The 18,430-nt window shown below is 31.4% G+C and overlaps 1 protein-coding gene across 1 annotated transcript; it reads right to left on the reverse strand.

The window, feature by feature from the left end:
• Positions 1-352: 352 nt before the first annotated feature.
• LOC149375349 (uncharacterized) lies at positions 353-2,237 on the reverse strand. The gene is made up of 3 exons (XM_089589003.1): positions 1,944-2,237; positions 1,799-1,864; positions 353-617 (listed from the first exon to the last, which is right to left on the reverse strand). The coding sequence occupies exons 1-3, from the start codon at positions 2,127-2,129 to the stop codon at positions 447-449; spliced, it is 423 nt and encodes a 140-aa protein (XP_089445129.1). The 5' UTR covers positions 2,130-2,237; the 3' UTR covers positions 353-446.
• Positions 2,238-18,430: the final 16,193 nt, after the last annotated feature.

The following is an 18,430-nucleotide window of genomic DNA, read 5'->3' on the forward strand; positions in this document are numbered from 1 at the left end:
CTTGCCCTGGTGACATGTGCCACCAGGTACGAAAACTACTATTTCGTGAGTATTTGCTGTGGGTTTATTGAGCAACAATATTTTGTCCACATCGAAAAACTTGAAGCTCATGAAACAATTTTGAACAACAAATTTAAGAGCTAATTTTATACGACATTTGCGAGACCTACCGTATTACGGGCGTTTTTTCAATAGACTCTCAAACTCTAAGTATCTGTATTATGTGTTGGACAAAAAAATTTCACTTTGTATTAATATGATTAAACCTGTAAGATCTGTAATTGTTTTGGTTGATTATTTGTAAATAAAACTGATTAGGTAATGAATTGACGTCATTTTTTTATTCCTTCTCTTGCAACATTTTCTTGTGTTCACTGTAACTGTGAATCATTCGATATTTTTAATTTTGGTTACAATCTGGTACGTCGACAACTGACTCGTTTTTTTTAAGGAAGACGAATACATAGAACGTTGTCAGAGCAAAGTCTTGCCTCAATGCTATCCACATCGCACTCATCTGGGATGTTATATTTTATAATGAGTTGTGGGAAAGCATTTATAGTGTCGTCTTGTTCATTTTTTTTTATGCCCGTAATTGAAATTGATTTACCACTGGGCTAAAAATTAAACATATTTTTCTAATTAACACATTTTTTTTCCTAATAAAATAAGCTTCATACATTTAAATTAAACAGTATCATAAGACACCTGACAAGCGGAGATTTTTATCCATACCTCATCTAGTCAGCTTATCTTTTTTAACTTAATTTTAACGGCTCATATCGAGTTACAGCTGGCGTAAATGTAAGCATTTTATCAGTATCGAGGTGCGGCTAAGTAGTGAGCTTCATTTTTTTATCTACGTCAAATTGAGACTGAGCCGTTTCTAAATCGCTATCGAATTCCGGTTCAGTAATTTTCCTGGGTGGTTAAACTTTTTCTTTGTATTTACAACACATGTAAGTTCATTTTAATTCTATCGTGTACGTTGTTCATTACTTTATACCAATTATAATTTTATCTATACTGTACCGGCGTCTATTTTGAAAGTTGATGCACAAACTACCCCAAAAAGAACATTACCATTTTTTCAGGCATTAGCCAAGTCAGCAAGTAGCGAAAATACTCTCCAGTGCCATTTTTTGTAAAATTTAATAAACTTTTCTTTCATAAAAATGAAGTTCCGTGTAAGTTAATGGAGACGATCACACATGTACAATAACAAGTACACGTGTAGATTTAAAACAGTTTTGTACAATAAAGTGCAGCGTTGAGTTCGTTACTAATGCTCAACTTACGTAATGGCCTCATTGAACATGATGACAACCACCGTCATAATCATGTCCAAGAGGCTGTTGTCAATCGAAAAAAAATTAGCAATAGCTTGAAACGTAAAACGTTAACCAATTTTTCACCGTGATTATCGGAATTAGTTCGCGGCAAAATAAACAACGACGAGCATTAATTCACAGTTTACGATTTGGATAAATTTTTTTCTAGACAAACTAATTTGCTCATTGTACAGAAACACATTCTTTAAACACACCAGTTTTTATGTTTACGACTGTTAATACAGTTATAGACTGATAGGGCCTAAGTAAAGTGGGACAAAAAATCTCGTTACCCATCGATCAGTGAATGGAAAGTTACTTATCCGCAATTCGACACTTATCAAGAAACGGTAATTATCATTTAGCCACAACTCAACAAACTCTTTTTTCAGCCGCAATTCATCATTTGCGATCTTAGTATTAAACAGGAAAAAAAGTAAAACAAGGAAAAGAAATAAATAAAGAACCTCCATATTGACAACGACGCTAATTGTGTCCTCGACGAATTCTGTGCAGTCTATTTTCCTCTGATCCTACAAAAATGCCACTTTATTGATTTTTTTTTTTTTTCATTAATATTATTTTTGTGTGTATCATTGCTCATGGCCTTACCTCATTAGAAATTGAGGTATGCAAATCTTTGTGGAGTACAAGATGTTTCAACTCCTTGGGCGTGTTACTGGGAGACGTGATCTGATGACTCGCATAAACATCAACTTCCCGTGCAAACAAGGTTGATAATTTCACACTTGAACCTTCTAGACCTGATGGTCCATTATTACAATCGTCCATGGACATTTTGATAAAAATACTAGAATTTAATAGCGTAAGTGTTCGTCTGAATAAGTCTGAGGAGTCACTGGCGAACAACAAAGTAGATTCTAGTGTTACTACGTGTCGCGTGCGTGACATCACTGCCGTATTTAGGAAGATACGTGCACCGGAGTAGAGCCCACAAACAAAGAATTACAAATAGGAGCGACCAATCAGCGCTAGTCGAAGTATAATATATACTATTTTCTTGGGATGAGTAAATTAAACGATAAGTATGACTTATCTTTAAATTTAAAAATTTGATTTATGCGTAAAAGAGAGTACGGCTTTTTTTTATAATGAACAATATCTTCTTCCGTGGAATAACTTTTGTATTTCTTTGGTACGTTATAGTCATGAATGTGCTCTGAAATGAATAACGTCGCAAAAAATTACCGTTATCGAAAAGGAGGCATAATTGTGCTGGCTTGATCAAAACTTACATCGATTTTAATGCTATGATTGATTAAACCTATACAGTGATTGCAAAAGCTTTAAACGCTTTGTACTTACTACTGTTATGTATTTTTTATATTATCGATTAATATTGCTTACTAAACAATTTTTTTTAATAATAATAACTTTTAAAAAAATTTTATGAACCTCAGGATCTGCTATTGCTGTATTATATTTTTTCACGTTTTTTTATTTTGTTCTATATTTTTAAGTTATTTTTACAACAATGGTTTTCTGAAACATGCATCGATTTTACTCAACTCAAACCAATCTGTTTTATTTTTTTCAAATAATAATTTTTGCTTTTTTTCAAAACATACGGTTAGATTTACTACATTGGGACACTTACCAGAAAAATGCAGGATGTATAAAATGGTAAGGTTTTATATAATAAAGAAAAATTTTGTTCTAATACAATTTTTATAATTATTGTCAGACCACTAGAATAATATTAAGTGAGGTAATCAAAATCTAAAGAGAAAACTTTCTAAGAATGTTTTATAAAACTCAAGTCATAATCTATTTCTGGAGAGTTGAACATGTAAATATATATATATATATATATATATATATATATATATATATATATATATACTAGAGAGGTGCAGCCGTATACACGAATATATTGTTGAATTGCTTTTATTTATTTATTTTTTATTATTTTTTTTTCAATACGATGTCTGTTCTCGTAAAAACACAATAAATAATAGGTGAGCCTCTCAGCCACTCTCTTCCTTCCTCTTATTCTTGTTTTTCGTCGGTAAACCAGCGACTACGTTCATTTCCTATACGGTATCTGTTAGAATGCGGTTCCTTTTTTTCTTCTCTACTGCCACGCTCGCCACTGCTAACTGGTGATCCCAGTGCATTTCTACACCTGGATTTATTTTTATTGTTTTCGTGCTCATAGCTTCGTTTGCCGCACTTGCTTTGACTAGATGGAATCCCCAATCTTGTACGTTGCTGCTGGTGTGTCATAATGCGTTATGAAAATTTATTTTAATTGTCTTATCTCTCAATGATGTTAGAAAAATCAGAGATCTCCCTATAAAGTGTATCCAATTGACGTTTACAAGTCCTGTGTTTTATTTCCTTTCCTGTACTTTCGTTTACGAACGGCGTACTATTTTTTTTAACTTCTTTTTCCATATTTTTATCCTTGCGCAGGTAAGGGTATAGGTATAACTATAGTCTCTCATCAGTTGGAACTTGTGATATTATTTCGTCTCTTGATATTATCATTGAGTGCCTTTTCAAAAAATATCTCTGTGGCCGTATTGACCATTTCATCTGTTCTGCAACAAAAACTTGCGGAGAGCACTATTCATGTGGTAACACGATATAATCACAAGTTAAAGTCAAGCAATTCAGTCTTTTTTACTAACTATATAGTAAAAATTCATCGATTGACATCGTTCTCATTAGAAACGGTATGGTCATCCGTGGTCATTACGTAAAATCTTAAAATCCCAAACGACTTCAGTTTTTAAAAATTTGGAACCTCAGACTAACATTTAAGTATTCGTATCATCTAGAGGTTCAAGTTTGTAAAAGTTTACAAGATAAAATTATTGACCATTTCAAATAAGAATTTCCCTTTCCTATTTAAAGTCATACCTAATACTACACACAAGATAGGATATTCCAATACGGGTAGGAATGTCTGCACGTCTACTAAATTGTCGTTTCTATCAACCAACAGCAACAAAATCTCTTTATTGTAAACTATTTTACGTACTATACGCCAAAGATCAATACATCTCTTGTACACTCATAAATAAGTAGCAGGAGAGGCCAAAAACATCCAAATCTTGCGGTGGCAGGGGAAAAAAGGCGCTTGGTCAACCCTACCTTCGTTGGCGCAGGTAGGGTAGGAGAAAAAAGCTATCGAGTTTGAGTAGATTGGCTGTCGTACTTAAAGAGTAGGAGCAACAGTAGCTCTTATTTGCTGTTAGTAGGTACGTGGCGTTACTTTGGATTGTAATTGGTTGGAGCAATGGACTTCATGTTCCATCGACCTAGTTTGGCGGTGGTAGTCATGATGTTAGGGGTGGCTCAATATATTATTTACTAAAAACTATGGCATTGATATTGAAAACCACTGACGCACACGTCGGTTCACTCGATGGAATATTTCCCGTTGTAAGCAGAGACCAAAGAAAGAAGTTAAGGTATAGAAAATAAAAAAAAGAATACTATCTTCTTTATTTTTGTTTCAACTATATGCAAAAAGTCGAAAATTTATGTACTCTAAAATTGATAGGATGCTCTGGTTAAAATTTATAAATTGATCCCTAAAAATCCACATCTGGATCACCTTATTTTTTTCATATTTCAGAAGAAAATAAAAAATCTGGTACCATACAAAAAAGTAACACTCATTAACGAAAATTGTTACTCATTTTTTGAGATGTAGTTAACTTAAAAATTAAACTACAATAGAGATGAATGCATAAATATTTTTTCAAACGTCAACATAAAAAAAAAATATTTCATCCAACTTTATTCAATATATGCTGAACAAAATATTTAGGTGTGTTTTATTGATTATTTTTTTAGTTTCTGGTTAAAATACATTTTTTATTGTTGATACTTGTTCCTCTCCGAAAAAACAGCAACGTGCTCATCAAAACGTCACCGCATTGACGTTAAATATAAATACACACACCAACAACTAGCTTGTTTTTTTCTACCAACATCCAAATATGGGCACTAGATCAATGACATGAAGTATTTACCAGTGAGTCAGTGCTGGAAGAGAAACAGATTGTAGGAAAGATAAACGAGAAATAAAAACACGCGCAGGACATATACGAATAATTGTAAATATATTATAAGCATAGCTGCGTAGTAGAAGGTGGTAAAATTCTATTGTCATGCACATTGAACGCATCAGTACGGACACGCGCTATACAAGGGAATTAAATATTCTTCCTTGGCTCAATTCTAGACAGTCACTAGTTCATTTTATGCCAGAAAGTAAAGATGAGCCATCGGAAATTTTGGCCTTGGCAAGGAAAAGCTTGGAGAAACTTTTATAAAAGCCTATAATTATATGTCCTTAACCGCTGGAGTATGTGGTGCGTTGAGGGGGTTTTGTATACGTATGTGTTCGGAATAAAGCCTAATTTTTACTATTTTTTTATTTTTTTTATTTTTACTTAGATTAGTAAAGCGTATCATAGAGAAATAGCTAAAATATAAAATGATGCCTCAAATCTTAATGCAACATTTGAATTAATCCCTGACTTCAAATAATGTTGCTTGTATATAGTAGCAACATATACATTTACAGCACACAGATGAACACTAACACATATAATACGATTCTTCAATGATTTAACTCTAGAAAATAAACATTAAAAAAAAAAAAAATGTCTCACTTAACTTAATCCACTGAAGACCAAGTTATTATTTTTAATTTTCATTCAATATCAATTGGTATTAACGTTTTCATCGTTAGTTTTTTTCATTCATTGGGTTTCATAAGTAAATAATACTAAATTTCTTACGATTAAAACCATACAAACTTAACATATTACAATTTTCGAGTTTAAAAAAAACTCAGCGGTAGATTAGTCTTTTAATTTATTAATTTATAAAATCAATTCATAAAAATAGAAATACGAAGTGATTATTACTTAAAAGGTATTTAGTATAAATTCTTATCTCTGGTTTTATTGTACTGCTCCATTTTCTCCTTGCCATATGAAGATTAGCGACTGTGCACCGAACTGCTTCCTCACAATCCGCAAAAAAGTATCTCTCACTTTTTGCAATTTTTACCGGAAACCAAGTAAAATACGCTTATTCTCTCAACTACCCAATAATTTATATTTCATAAAAGAAAACTAAAAAGCATATTCGCACCTTCAGGATTAATTTAACAAAAAATTTCTAAATTGCATAAAAAATGGAGAAATCATGATTCGTACGAAAATTGGTCGTAAAAATTTCGATCATTCAATAGATTTGGCACGCTAAAAACTAATTAAAGTTTTTATAAATTAGCAACATCAAACTATTTTAAATTTACCAAATAAACTTTTACAAACATATTTAAATAATCAAATGTTTTAAAAAATAACAAAGTAATTAAAAAGTTAATCGTTAAGAATACTGAATCTGTATTAAAGGGATTCAAAAATTTGTCATTTATTAGTTTCATTGAAATCCGTCCTACATAGATTGGCTTCAAATTTGTTTGTTCCCAAAAATACAGAAAAAAGAGGGGAAGTGTGGAAGGGATAAAGTATGTTGATGGGCGTGACATTCCTCCCACTTGATGGCCAGTAAACTTTGGTAGTGGGAAATAGAATACCATACCCTTCAAGGCACAACCCCAACACGACACTGTCTGTCAGTGCGCCAGCTAGACAACACTTCAACATAAAGTGATTGTCTTGTACGATATTTCCGATTCATTTTGACGAAGAAGCCTAGCTTTCAACTCCATAGTCATTGGCGAGAAGTGTCTTGCGAAGCTCGAGACACCAAAACTCCCAGCATCGAAAGAGAGTCCGTTCCAGCCGTGCCCAACTTGGTCCAAGGAGTTCTTGGAAATTATTGTTTTCGTCACGAGAGTCAAGTTATCAAGTAAGTGCATGTTTAAGTCTTCTCTTTGCCGAAATAGGTTTATCTCGCCCTTAGCGATATAATGTTGTTTCCTTTTGAGTGATATACCGTTTCAAAACAAAACCAGCAAAATACTTCTCAATTTTTTAAAAGCTATTATATCTTTGAATTTATATAAAAGAGTAAACGTTTAATTTTTATGTTATTGTTTCTTTGCTTATTATTTCTATTATTTGTAATACCATTATAATCACTACTCACATTATTTCTATTACGATTCTTTATTAATACTAAAATTAATATTATCATTATTATTATAATAGATATAATTATCATAATTAATATTATTATTATAATTGATATTATTATTATAATTAATGTTATTATTATAATGATTATTATTATTATTATTGTTATTATTATTATCATTATAACTTTACATGCGCCTTGGTGGGAACAAACTTAAAATTTTCTCTTTTTTTACTATAAGCATATATCAAAAAAAAATTTATTTGGCACAAATTATGACAATTAAAATGCAGTATTAGCATGGAAAAGCTTGGATTTTGTTATATACAATAAATGCAAGTTTTTAAGTATTGGAATTTTGAACGCATATTAAATATTCCTTAAAAAATAGAACTGGTGCTTAATTTTTACAAACCGGCGGTAACTTCGCTTATTTTTTCTGGACGTAAGTTTACACGCTTAACCAAGCTTTTCTTCAGCAAGAGATTTCATTCGATAAAAAAATGTTACCAAAAGCTAAGCAGATCTCGGCAAACCCCTTATCTTATTTTTTGCATCCTCAGTATTTAATTTCACACCAGTTTTTTTGTTTCTTTAATTTTTCATCGTAGATTTACGATAAAATTAAAATGTAGAGGATGATACAACTTACATTAAAAGTGAATTATAAAACTTACGAAAATTGACTGTTCAAAAAGTTGAAAAATCCATCATATTAGCATATTATAAATCCCTTAAAATTCCCGTATCAGGTTAAAATTTCAATGATATACGTAACAATTTTGCTTTGCTCCAATTTTAGATGCATGTAACTGTCAATACACAGCACTCATCGATATTCTAAATAAAACGAAGTCAAGAATTTAAAAAAATTTCATTGTCCCTGTAAATAACTCTTACAACATACTAAGGCCAAAATATGGTAAAAAGGCTGAAAAAATTTTTTAAATCCGATTTGAAATTAAGTGTAAATACCAAATTTAAATTATTCAGTAAGTGCATGCTTAAATTCTCTGTATTGCAAAAATATATATTGATCTCGTCATTCGCGATATTATGTTGTTTTTATTTAGTGTAAATAAATTTGAAACTCAAAATAAGTATATTACTGCACAATATATATCTTAAAGCTATCTTTAAAATTATATAAAGAAGTAAATGGTTCAAAAGCAAATTTTTTTCCTATTAATAACAATAGTGCTTAATTTTTGCAAAAACTTTTCTTAACGTCACTTTACACGCATCACCAAGCTTTTGTTTAATCAAAAGATTCTACAAAACTTTAACCACATCATTCACTATTTTATAAAATCCTGAGTAAATTTTATAATTTATGCATAATTAAAAAAAAAAGTTTGTCTGAAATAATTAAATACTAGCCTAACGTATATTTAAAGCAATAAAATGGAAATACATATTTTACAATTTTCATGCCTAATTAATTTTGGACCATGCAATAAAAATAGTATAGTTGTACAAATTTTATATTTTTATTCAATTTAATGTTTGTTTTATTATGCATTAGAAGATGTACTCTTGGTAAATAGTATCGCTTCATCCAAGTCGTATAGAGTACGTTGTTCTAATAATGTATCTAATTCTGTGAGCTAACGTTTATATTCTCTTAATCTATTTTTAGATAAAAATGATGATGCTTACGGGTATTATTATTATGTTAACCACTATGCCATTGGTGCCATGTCATGCAAGCGATAACATGGAAGGTGACATCCCATTAATTTTGGGGGTACAAAATTTTTATAAAACGACTAGCATAGGCATCGTGTATAGAAGCAACGAAGGTGAGCAAAAGTAAAGTGTAAATAATTAAAGAGATAAATACCTAAAATTAATAATTTTCGTCCCAATATTACAGAAATTCATTCAGTAGTTAACATGGTGAAGGCGTTTTCGAAAAAACAGGTTTACTCGGTCGCAGTGACCATAGCGGATCTTCCCGTAAAATACCCCAAAATAAAAAATTACTCAAAAACACTCTTCGTTGTATTTTTAAACAGCGACAATGATTTCAAAAAATTCTCGGACTTTTCCGAGGATCATGACCTATCGCCACATGTTTGGCTATTAATATTTAAGTCAGCTGCCACTGGACAAATTGATAACATATGTCGATGTCCTAAAAAAAATTATTTCCACCTAAACGCATTAAGCGAGATTTTAATTAAATGTGGAGATAATCAAGACATTAATGAATGGTTTACCTTCGTCTCTGGGAATGAATTACAAGTTAACAAATTATTCGAATGGAGCAAGGAGAAACAACTAATTGTCACAGACAAACGAGGTATTGCTCAGAGACGGAAAAATTTAACTGGTGGGTCGGTTAAAATTGTTGGGAAGGTAACTCTTTTGCTTTATAGAAAGATTTAAATAAAAAGGTTTATTTTGAAACAAAACAACTATTGGGTTAAAAAACTAACTTGTCTTTTTGTTTCGTTTGTAGCCTTCTTTTCATTCTAGAATAGTTGAAGATGTTGCATTAAAAACAGGATTAACATATAAGTATGATAACATTTCGTATAACAAAAAGGACTTAAATGAAAGTGTCATGAATACAACAATTAATTCCACGAAGTATTCAAATGAGAGTATTGTTTTTCCTGATGAATATTTAACAATTAAAAATGTAGATGAGAATGACATGACGATTGAAACCATGGAGGTATACGATAAATTATATTATAAACTACCTGATTCCATGGAAATTCCATGGACTGCATATTTCGAGGTAAAACAATTTGAATTCTAAAATTAACATTTATGACTTAATTTATCCAGAACGTTTAACTTACTTTTGTGAAACAGGTTTTCAGCAAGCTCATTTGGATTTTCGTGCTTACACTCGTAGTTATTTCGTCAATATTCTTTAGTTTGGTTTTAGTATTACATAATGATAGGAGAGGATTCATCTATAAACTGTCGGATGGCTTTTTGAATGTATGGAGAGTTTTTGTGCATCAGGAATTAACAGGTAAAATGTTGCAGAAGTTTTCTGACAAAATTATAGCAAAGAAATTTACACCTCGTTATTGATACCACATCATACACGATTTTTATGAAAATTTATAATCATTAAGCACAATTGGATTGTACGACGGTTCGATCAGTTTGATAGGTCCTTTTTATGTTAAAAGATCATTTAATTCATCTCTATTTAAAAGAAAAAATAAATACATTATTAATACTTACATAAAAAGTGATATACATTTGCGGAAAAAAATACTAATGTAGTACGAAAACGACTATTTCCGTTCTTGGGCGCACAGTAAGTAGTAGGCTCACTGCATTTTGCGCCCTTGGTAAGAAAATTAATATTCGCAACTTGTGCACAAACGAGAAACAACGGTGGTATTTAAGAACGCAAGTCGTACTTGGTGATCTAGGAACGAAATGCATCGATTTTTTACCTCGTTGATTTTATTTTATTTTATTTTTTTTTTTTCAATTTCAACATTTAGACGATTACAGCGGATTTAGCATAAAGGAGTACTCGCCACGTAAGCACCATCCAACCAAGATTATCCCAATATTGAAGGAAATAATGCATATAAGGTATATAAGGTTCTATAGTATCTCAGGGTGAAAAATTTGCCCTCCAAATTTTTACTTACATTAAAAAAAAAAAAAAATAAAGCTCTTTTATATAAATAAAGAACAATCTAATTTATCTGAAAGAATAGAAGTTTTTGTCATCACCAAGGCTTTATTTGGGGCCAAAGATAAGATGGCGATTCTACGGCGAATGCTATTTTTTCTACCAAGGATTCTGTATATGTTCATCGACGTTAGATTAGATTTCATTGACCTAGATAGAAAATCTTCCTTTCCATTGAACAGGGACAAGGAATGTCCTACATTGCCTTCGGTGTGGCTGGCCAAAAGCAACCACGCATTTTATTGCACGCATAATTAAGTATTGACGTATATATGAATTCGATTTTCTTCAAAACTTCACGAGCTCTAACTGATTGAAAAAATAGTTGTGTCTATTGTTGTAAATCCTGTTTTTTATACTTAGGGAGTTTTTCTAAACTTTGGAGGTTTGCTGCACCCATGGTTGGAACAATAAAGTTCGCATCTGGTGCTTGCCCTAAAGGCATGCACTAGCAGGTACGAAAACTGCTATTTTCTCACTATAGATGCAAACTCTTTGCTCCCTCGGAAGAAAAAACGATGTTCGTGTCTTGAACACAAACATATAAAACCCCGCCTTCTGGGCGAGATTTTTTCACTCTGCACCCATGGTACAACAACGTATGTTTCCTTTATCTCTCTCTTTCTTCCTCTCTCTAACTCTCTCTCTCGCTGGAGATATTGTAAAAATTGTAAAACCTTTGTATATCAGCAGTTGCCATTCGGGTGTAACACCCTTGGCATAATAAATTAGCTTTCAAATCAAATCTTTCTCTCCTGATTTGATTAAACTACGCTTATAACTGTTTAACAAAAAATACTAACCTTCTCACCAAAGATTTATAGCTTGAACCTTGAAGGTGAACGCTCTTTAAAAAAAAAAGAAAAGTGTGCACAGAAAATTAGAAAAAGTTAGATATTTCCAGAAAAAACTAGTGTCCAATAATCTCCCAAAGAACTGGGGAGAAGGTTCTCACACCAACTAAGCAAAACAATTTTATACGTTATATGTACATAATACTTATATCCGTTCAGACATTTACAAGTGCAAATACTTGTATAATCATCATATACTGTTGAATATAATCTAAGAACCGTAGCAGTTAAATAACCTATATAATGAGATAACTATATTGCCTGGCTATACTAACGTTCCTTTAAAATTTTACAGATGTGCAATTTGGTTCCTTGTCATCGAAAATAGCAAAAATATCGCTGTATCTGACGGCATTTATAATCATTTCAATGTATTCAGGCTGTTTCACAAGTTTTGTGACAGTTTCAATACCATACATACCATTTAGAAATTCACGTGAACTTCTGGAGGATGGTACATATCAATTGATCATTGAGAAAAACTCTAAATCTTATCAATTTTTTTCGGTAATTTTTGAAAGCACAAACTTAATGAAAATTATTGAAATTTTTTCAAAACATTTATCTTATGATAATTTTTTAGAGCTTGGACAATGATATGAACAAAAAATTAAGCTTCATGTTGAAGGATATGGATAGTATGCCTACAAACATGGACGAAATTCTGCATCAGGTAATTTAAAGTACTCAGTTTGTGTGTCAATAATTTTGAAACATTTTTACCAATGCATGATCTTTTACAGTAGTATCTAAAAATTATTTTTCGTAGAAAATTTTGTACTTTTTCTTGAAATACTGGTCAAAGTGTTTATTAAAGTATAGTTTTGTTTACATTTTTGTGTAGAAAATGAGACCAATTCAATTACAGTCATAAAAAAATATCTAGAAAATTTCACACAAAAACTAGTAATTCGAAGCCATTGAAACATGTTACAATATAATTTCTTATTTTAAAATAAACCTAATATATCTCTGTGTCTGTGTGTGGGAGAAGTCATATGCGTCGTTGTACGTGTTAATATGGTTACAAAATAATGCACTTCAAATCAGAGAAATTTTCAAAAGTTTTTTAGAGCTACAAAGATTTAATGACTTAAAATCAGATTATTTTTCAGCGTACATGAATCATTCAAAGTTTTCTTTTAATTTCAGATATGCAGTGAAAAAGTCGCTTTCTATGGAACTAACATGGTGCGAAGTTCAGAAACTTACAAGTCACTTTGCAATATGTTCTCTCTTCCACTAGGTAATTCTAGAAAAAAAAGTATTGCTTTAAAGAAAGGAGATCCACTTCTTAAATTTTTAAATCATCAGTAAGTATTTTTAAGTAAGAAATTATTGTCAAAAAATTTTAACAATTTTTTTTTCAGTATTCAAAAGTATAGAGAGAATGGAGTGATATCTCGAATGAAAGCAGCTTCTCTAGAAAAGCATCGCATTGAAAAAGAATTTTCATTTAATTCACTTGGTATTACTGAGCTCGCTCCACTGTTTGTATTTTTACTAAGTGGATTTGTCTTTAGCTTTATCATATTTTTGTTTGAGAAATATCACAAGCGGTTAATATTGTATTTAGTGAAAAAACCGTGTAGGAAAATCAAGAAAATTAGGAAACCAAAAAAAACCAACCGTTTGTACAATGACGGGAAACCATTTTCAGTTTACTCTCAGTTCAGGGAGCCACAGCCACGCCCTTTGTGGCCTTATACCCCATAAGAAGATGATCGTGATACAGCGAATCACAAAAATTAATTTTAAGATGATATGATTTTAAGGTAGTTTATCATTCACAAGACAGTCTATAATGCATCATCTGTTAGTGCATTCAAAATACGGCAACAGTGTCGATCAGCTCGTCACTCGTCATACATTTGATATACACATACACACTCGTATATGGATATATATACATATATGTATATATATATATATATATATATATATATATATATATATATATATATATATTTATGCGGCTACTCTGTTGCCAAATATTCGAGACATTCACGTATGCAACAGACAAGTTACAAGATAATTGATAAATGATTCATTACTTTGTATTTATACTGGTGATCCAACAGTTTTAAAATTGTATGAAATAGTACGAATTGTAAATTTTTAACGGTATATTTCTCAGAATTTTCTCGGTTACTTAGGTTGATCTTTTTGCCTGTATTCGAAAAGTCCCATGGTAACCTGTGATAAGATTTTAAACTCGTAACTTTATTATCTCAAAAACCAATGTGGTAAAAATAATTTTTTATAATTTATTCCAAAAAATAAAAATTTAATCTATAACATACATTTTTTCAAAGAAAACCAAAGTTCAAAAGTGGTGGGTGATAGACAACCTTACAACTATTAGTTAAACGTAAGCAAATAAAAAATTACAAAAAAGTTATCACAATAATAAGTAGTTTTCGGACCGTAATAGTAGTTAAAAAAATCTCAGTTTTAAGCGACTGTGAAAGAAATTAACAGTGTTTCCTAATTTATTATTTACTATTGAACCATAATAAGGCCTCTCTACGAACCTATGTTTAATCAAAAAAGTTCCTGATGTAATTTCTGGGAAAACATGAGGTTTGACGTAAATTTCTACTACATTTTTTGTAAATACAAAGAAAGTTTTTTGAAAAATTTCAAAAAGAAATAAAACATGACGAAAATGTTGTTGAAATTTATTCTTAAGAAACGGAACTGTAACCATAAACTTTTAATAGGATGCCTTTCATTGTTATATCAAATACCTTAAGCAACCAAATTAATTTATGATTAATATCAAAGAATTTTATCGCAAAATTAAAAAGTCTATGTGCATGACTTTCTAATTCTATTGGAATTGTTTTCGGTTATAAATAAACGCATGCGTTATTAGGATAAAGTAAATGTACTGACTGAAATTTCACGAATTTATTGTATTTGACATTGTTTTGGCCGGTTCTATCGTAGTAGAGACGTCTTCTTTTGCTCCTGACGTTCCATCATTATTTTTCTTCAAATCAACGCGTCCTTCAAATACAATGAGGCCCCTGTTCGTTACAAAAAAATAATTTTATTCTATGAAATATACATCCATATAAGTAAGAAGGAGATGGAGATTTAAAAACAAACAAATATCACATTTGTCAAAAGATATGACAATTTTGTCGTTTCAACGAATAAAACCAATACAGTAAACGTACTTTTCAAGGTTTAAAGTTTAGTTCATGCGGAATTCATAAGTTTTTTAAGTAGTACTATGAAGTTAACATACAATGGAAAATTAATAAGCGTAATCTCAACAAGAAAAATTCAAATAAGTATGTTGCACAGATGTTGTAAAAAATTAAATGAGTAATATATAGTTTCAATGAGATTTTCCTATAACGTTAACTTATTATTTTTAACTTGCAAGAAAATTTTATTGTTACTGGTATTGTTGTTATTATTATTGTTGTTGTTGTTGTTATTGAAAAAAAAAAAAAAAAAAAAAACTCCCACCTAAAGTCCATCCTCGCGACCCGATGGGCCGAGCGTATCTTCCGTTTGAGATGGTCCGAGTAGTACCCCCCGCCATCCCCAACGCAACAGTGGGCCTCAGCTTCGTCCTCCGTGAGCAGCACACAGTTCCAAGGACTCCAGGGCTGGTCGAGCTCGTAACGCGGGAGACGCAAATCTCCCAGCTCCGAGCTTTCGCTCAGCACCGAGTGCCCGTGCCAGATGGTAAGCACCAAGTGTCACAGGTCTGGCACCGACATTGCATCGGCCAAACCTTCGGGCTCAGCTGTACGAATTGCGCTTAGGAGCCTCGCGAAGGGGCCCATGTCCAGAGGCATGCTCGAGTTGTCCCGCAGTCGCACGCAGCCTGAATATTTTTTTTTTTTTTTATTATTTTTTTTTTTTTTTTTCATCATTGCCAACTTAAAATTGAGTGTGTCTAGATTCAGCCAAGATAAGTAGCGTAACTTGAAGTAGGAAAACTATTTGCTGTAATATGTCTTGGCTGCATTTGATATTTCTCTCCTTCTGAACAGTAAAAAGTAGCAACATGACAATAACATTGAAATATAATAATAAATAATTATTGAAATCTTTTTATCCGCTATATAATTGCAGGTTCACGCGGATCTTAAAGTTTATTTTACGGGTTTTCAAAAAAATCAAATGTACCGAGTTGCAGCAATATACCCTGAAAATGTACTATAGAATTGTTTATTTTTGATTTGTATATATACTCTTAAAAAAAACAAACTGTGTTTCTTTTTATTTACTATACAATAAAATTATACATAACGTCGGATTGTATTTTATGAAGTACCCTGAAATACCATGCAAACGTTATTCAAAAAAAAAAGGTTTTAAATAATTAACTTGTTTACATTGTGTCATTTTTATACTAAAAGTTATCTTTCAAAAACATACGTAATTAGTGACATTATAAATATATAATAGTATTGGCAAAAAAAAAAAAGTTATTCAAAAAACGGAAGCAAAACTGAATTGTCATCAGAGAGATGGGTATATTTATTGCTAATATACCTGAACACAATTTTTTTTTCCTCAAAAATTCTCCTCTTTCCTTTTTCAAGCGATAAAAATACCAGTAATTTATAGCTACTTTTCAGGGAGTTATTGCCATTATCATGTACCGTATTATGGCTAAAAATTAAACCTTCTTTTCATAGCTAAAAATTTCATATTGAGAAGGTTCAGCCACTACTTGCCGATAATAAATATCGTATTGGTATTTCCATAATTACCCAAGCATTTGTTGAACGACTGCCTCCGCGAAGTGACGGGAAATTCGCCCCGCGGTCGGAGTCTGCAACAGCTCGCGCAAAAAATCTGGCTCTTCTCCAGCGACTCCCGAAACTCGTAATCGCACCTTTCGACCCGGCACTCATCCTGGACGCTCCGGCAGGTGCAGTTGTGCGAGTACCTCAAAAAATTCAAAAAAAACCCTATCCACCAAAAAAACGTCCCCCTCACGATAGATATACATTTACGCAAAACGCACACCCCCCGAAGGTAAAAAATAAACAGCAGCAAACCACAAAATTGAATTTTAAGATGATATACTATGAATTAGAGCATTGTTGCAAAAAAATTAAAATCCCTAAGAAATTATCACAAGTAGATAATAATATTTAAAATGTTTAAATGGTGAAGAATATTACTCTTAAATATTGAATTAAAGCTGACGTATGCCACTATAAGTATACACGTGTGAGTACTGTGTGGGCGCATAACATTACGTAATAAGTGTGGATCAATAAATTTTAAAAATAGTAAAGATACAGTGACTAAATGGACTCTGATTTTAATTGACGATTTCAAGCGTAAATAACGTCATTATCCTCGTTTTTCAAGCGATTATGGAAGAAACTAAATTTATATTAATAACTTTATATTGAAAGTATTAAGAAATAAAATCTATTCTTAAAATGTAAGACTATCAATTTAAACTCTATGTAACCTAACTAATCAGACAAATGCGAATAAAAAGTCATGGATTTGATGACAGATGAGAGCTGAAAACTAAAAAATTATACTACTACTCAACGCTGCGGAAGTGCATTAAAATTTCGATTTTTAGAAAATCGTTTTAATACTTAGTGTTGTTATTATTTAAAGTAATATTGTTATTGTTTTTACTAGATAAAAACAATGGTACACACATTAAACCAAGGCAAGCATAAGAAGTTCCACGGACCCGATGCTAATTCTGATGACATACTCCATCAAGTCCAAAGATACTCATTATAGCGTTTAACTTTTTCATGCTGTAAGTACATGTGGACAAAACGTTAAAAATGAAAGTTATATTTAACATTCTGTCTCATAAAAATAGACATTTTGTATTAACATTTGTAGTCTATAGTGTTGTTGTAAAACTTCAAACAAAAAAATTGCTTTAAAACAGCCAATAAATCGTTATGTTAGATATATGTGTAGTATGCGAGTAGTTACTTGTATAAAACTCAATGTAGTGTTAACAGTGTAATGTACAAATGCAAAATTATACATGATCATTGTTTTCTATGGGTCGTGCCAGGCAGAAGCTACCGTAGCGTGCTAGTGAACTGTTATCTTTTGCATTACTTACTCTAATCGATAAATAAGCATTAAATAGAAGTACATTTCTTTTCACTTTTACAATTACCTACGATTACACAACGCGTTACACAGCATCTGAATATATTGTATGTTTCTTGTGAACATAGTGTCAAATACAAAATTTACAGATCATGTTAAAATAATCTTTTTGGATTTGCTATTTCCGTTTATAGTGTCCTCCTGACGCAGTAACTTACGAGAATAGTTTTTAGTCTCGAAAAAATTGTTGTGAAATATAAAATTTTTCAATTTTATTACATTGACTGACAAGATATTGTATTATAACATGAATTTATGTTATACTTAACTATTTGAATGGTCCCCAAATCAAATCTTAAAACTTAGAATGACACGTTTTACTCTGGATACCAGTAGAC

The sequence above is a fragment of the Copidosoma floridanum genome, unplaced genomic scaffold (assembly GCF_036245765.1).
Source record: "Copidosoma floridanum isolate Cflo_tuat_1 unplaced genomic scaffold, Cflo_Japanese_pri ptg000007l, whole genome shotgun sequence".
NCBI lineage: Eukaryota > Metazoa > Arthropoda > Insecta > Hymenoptera > Encyrtidae > Copidosoma > Copidosoma floridanum.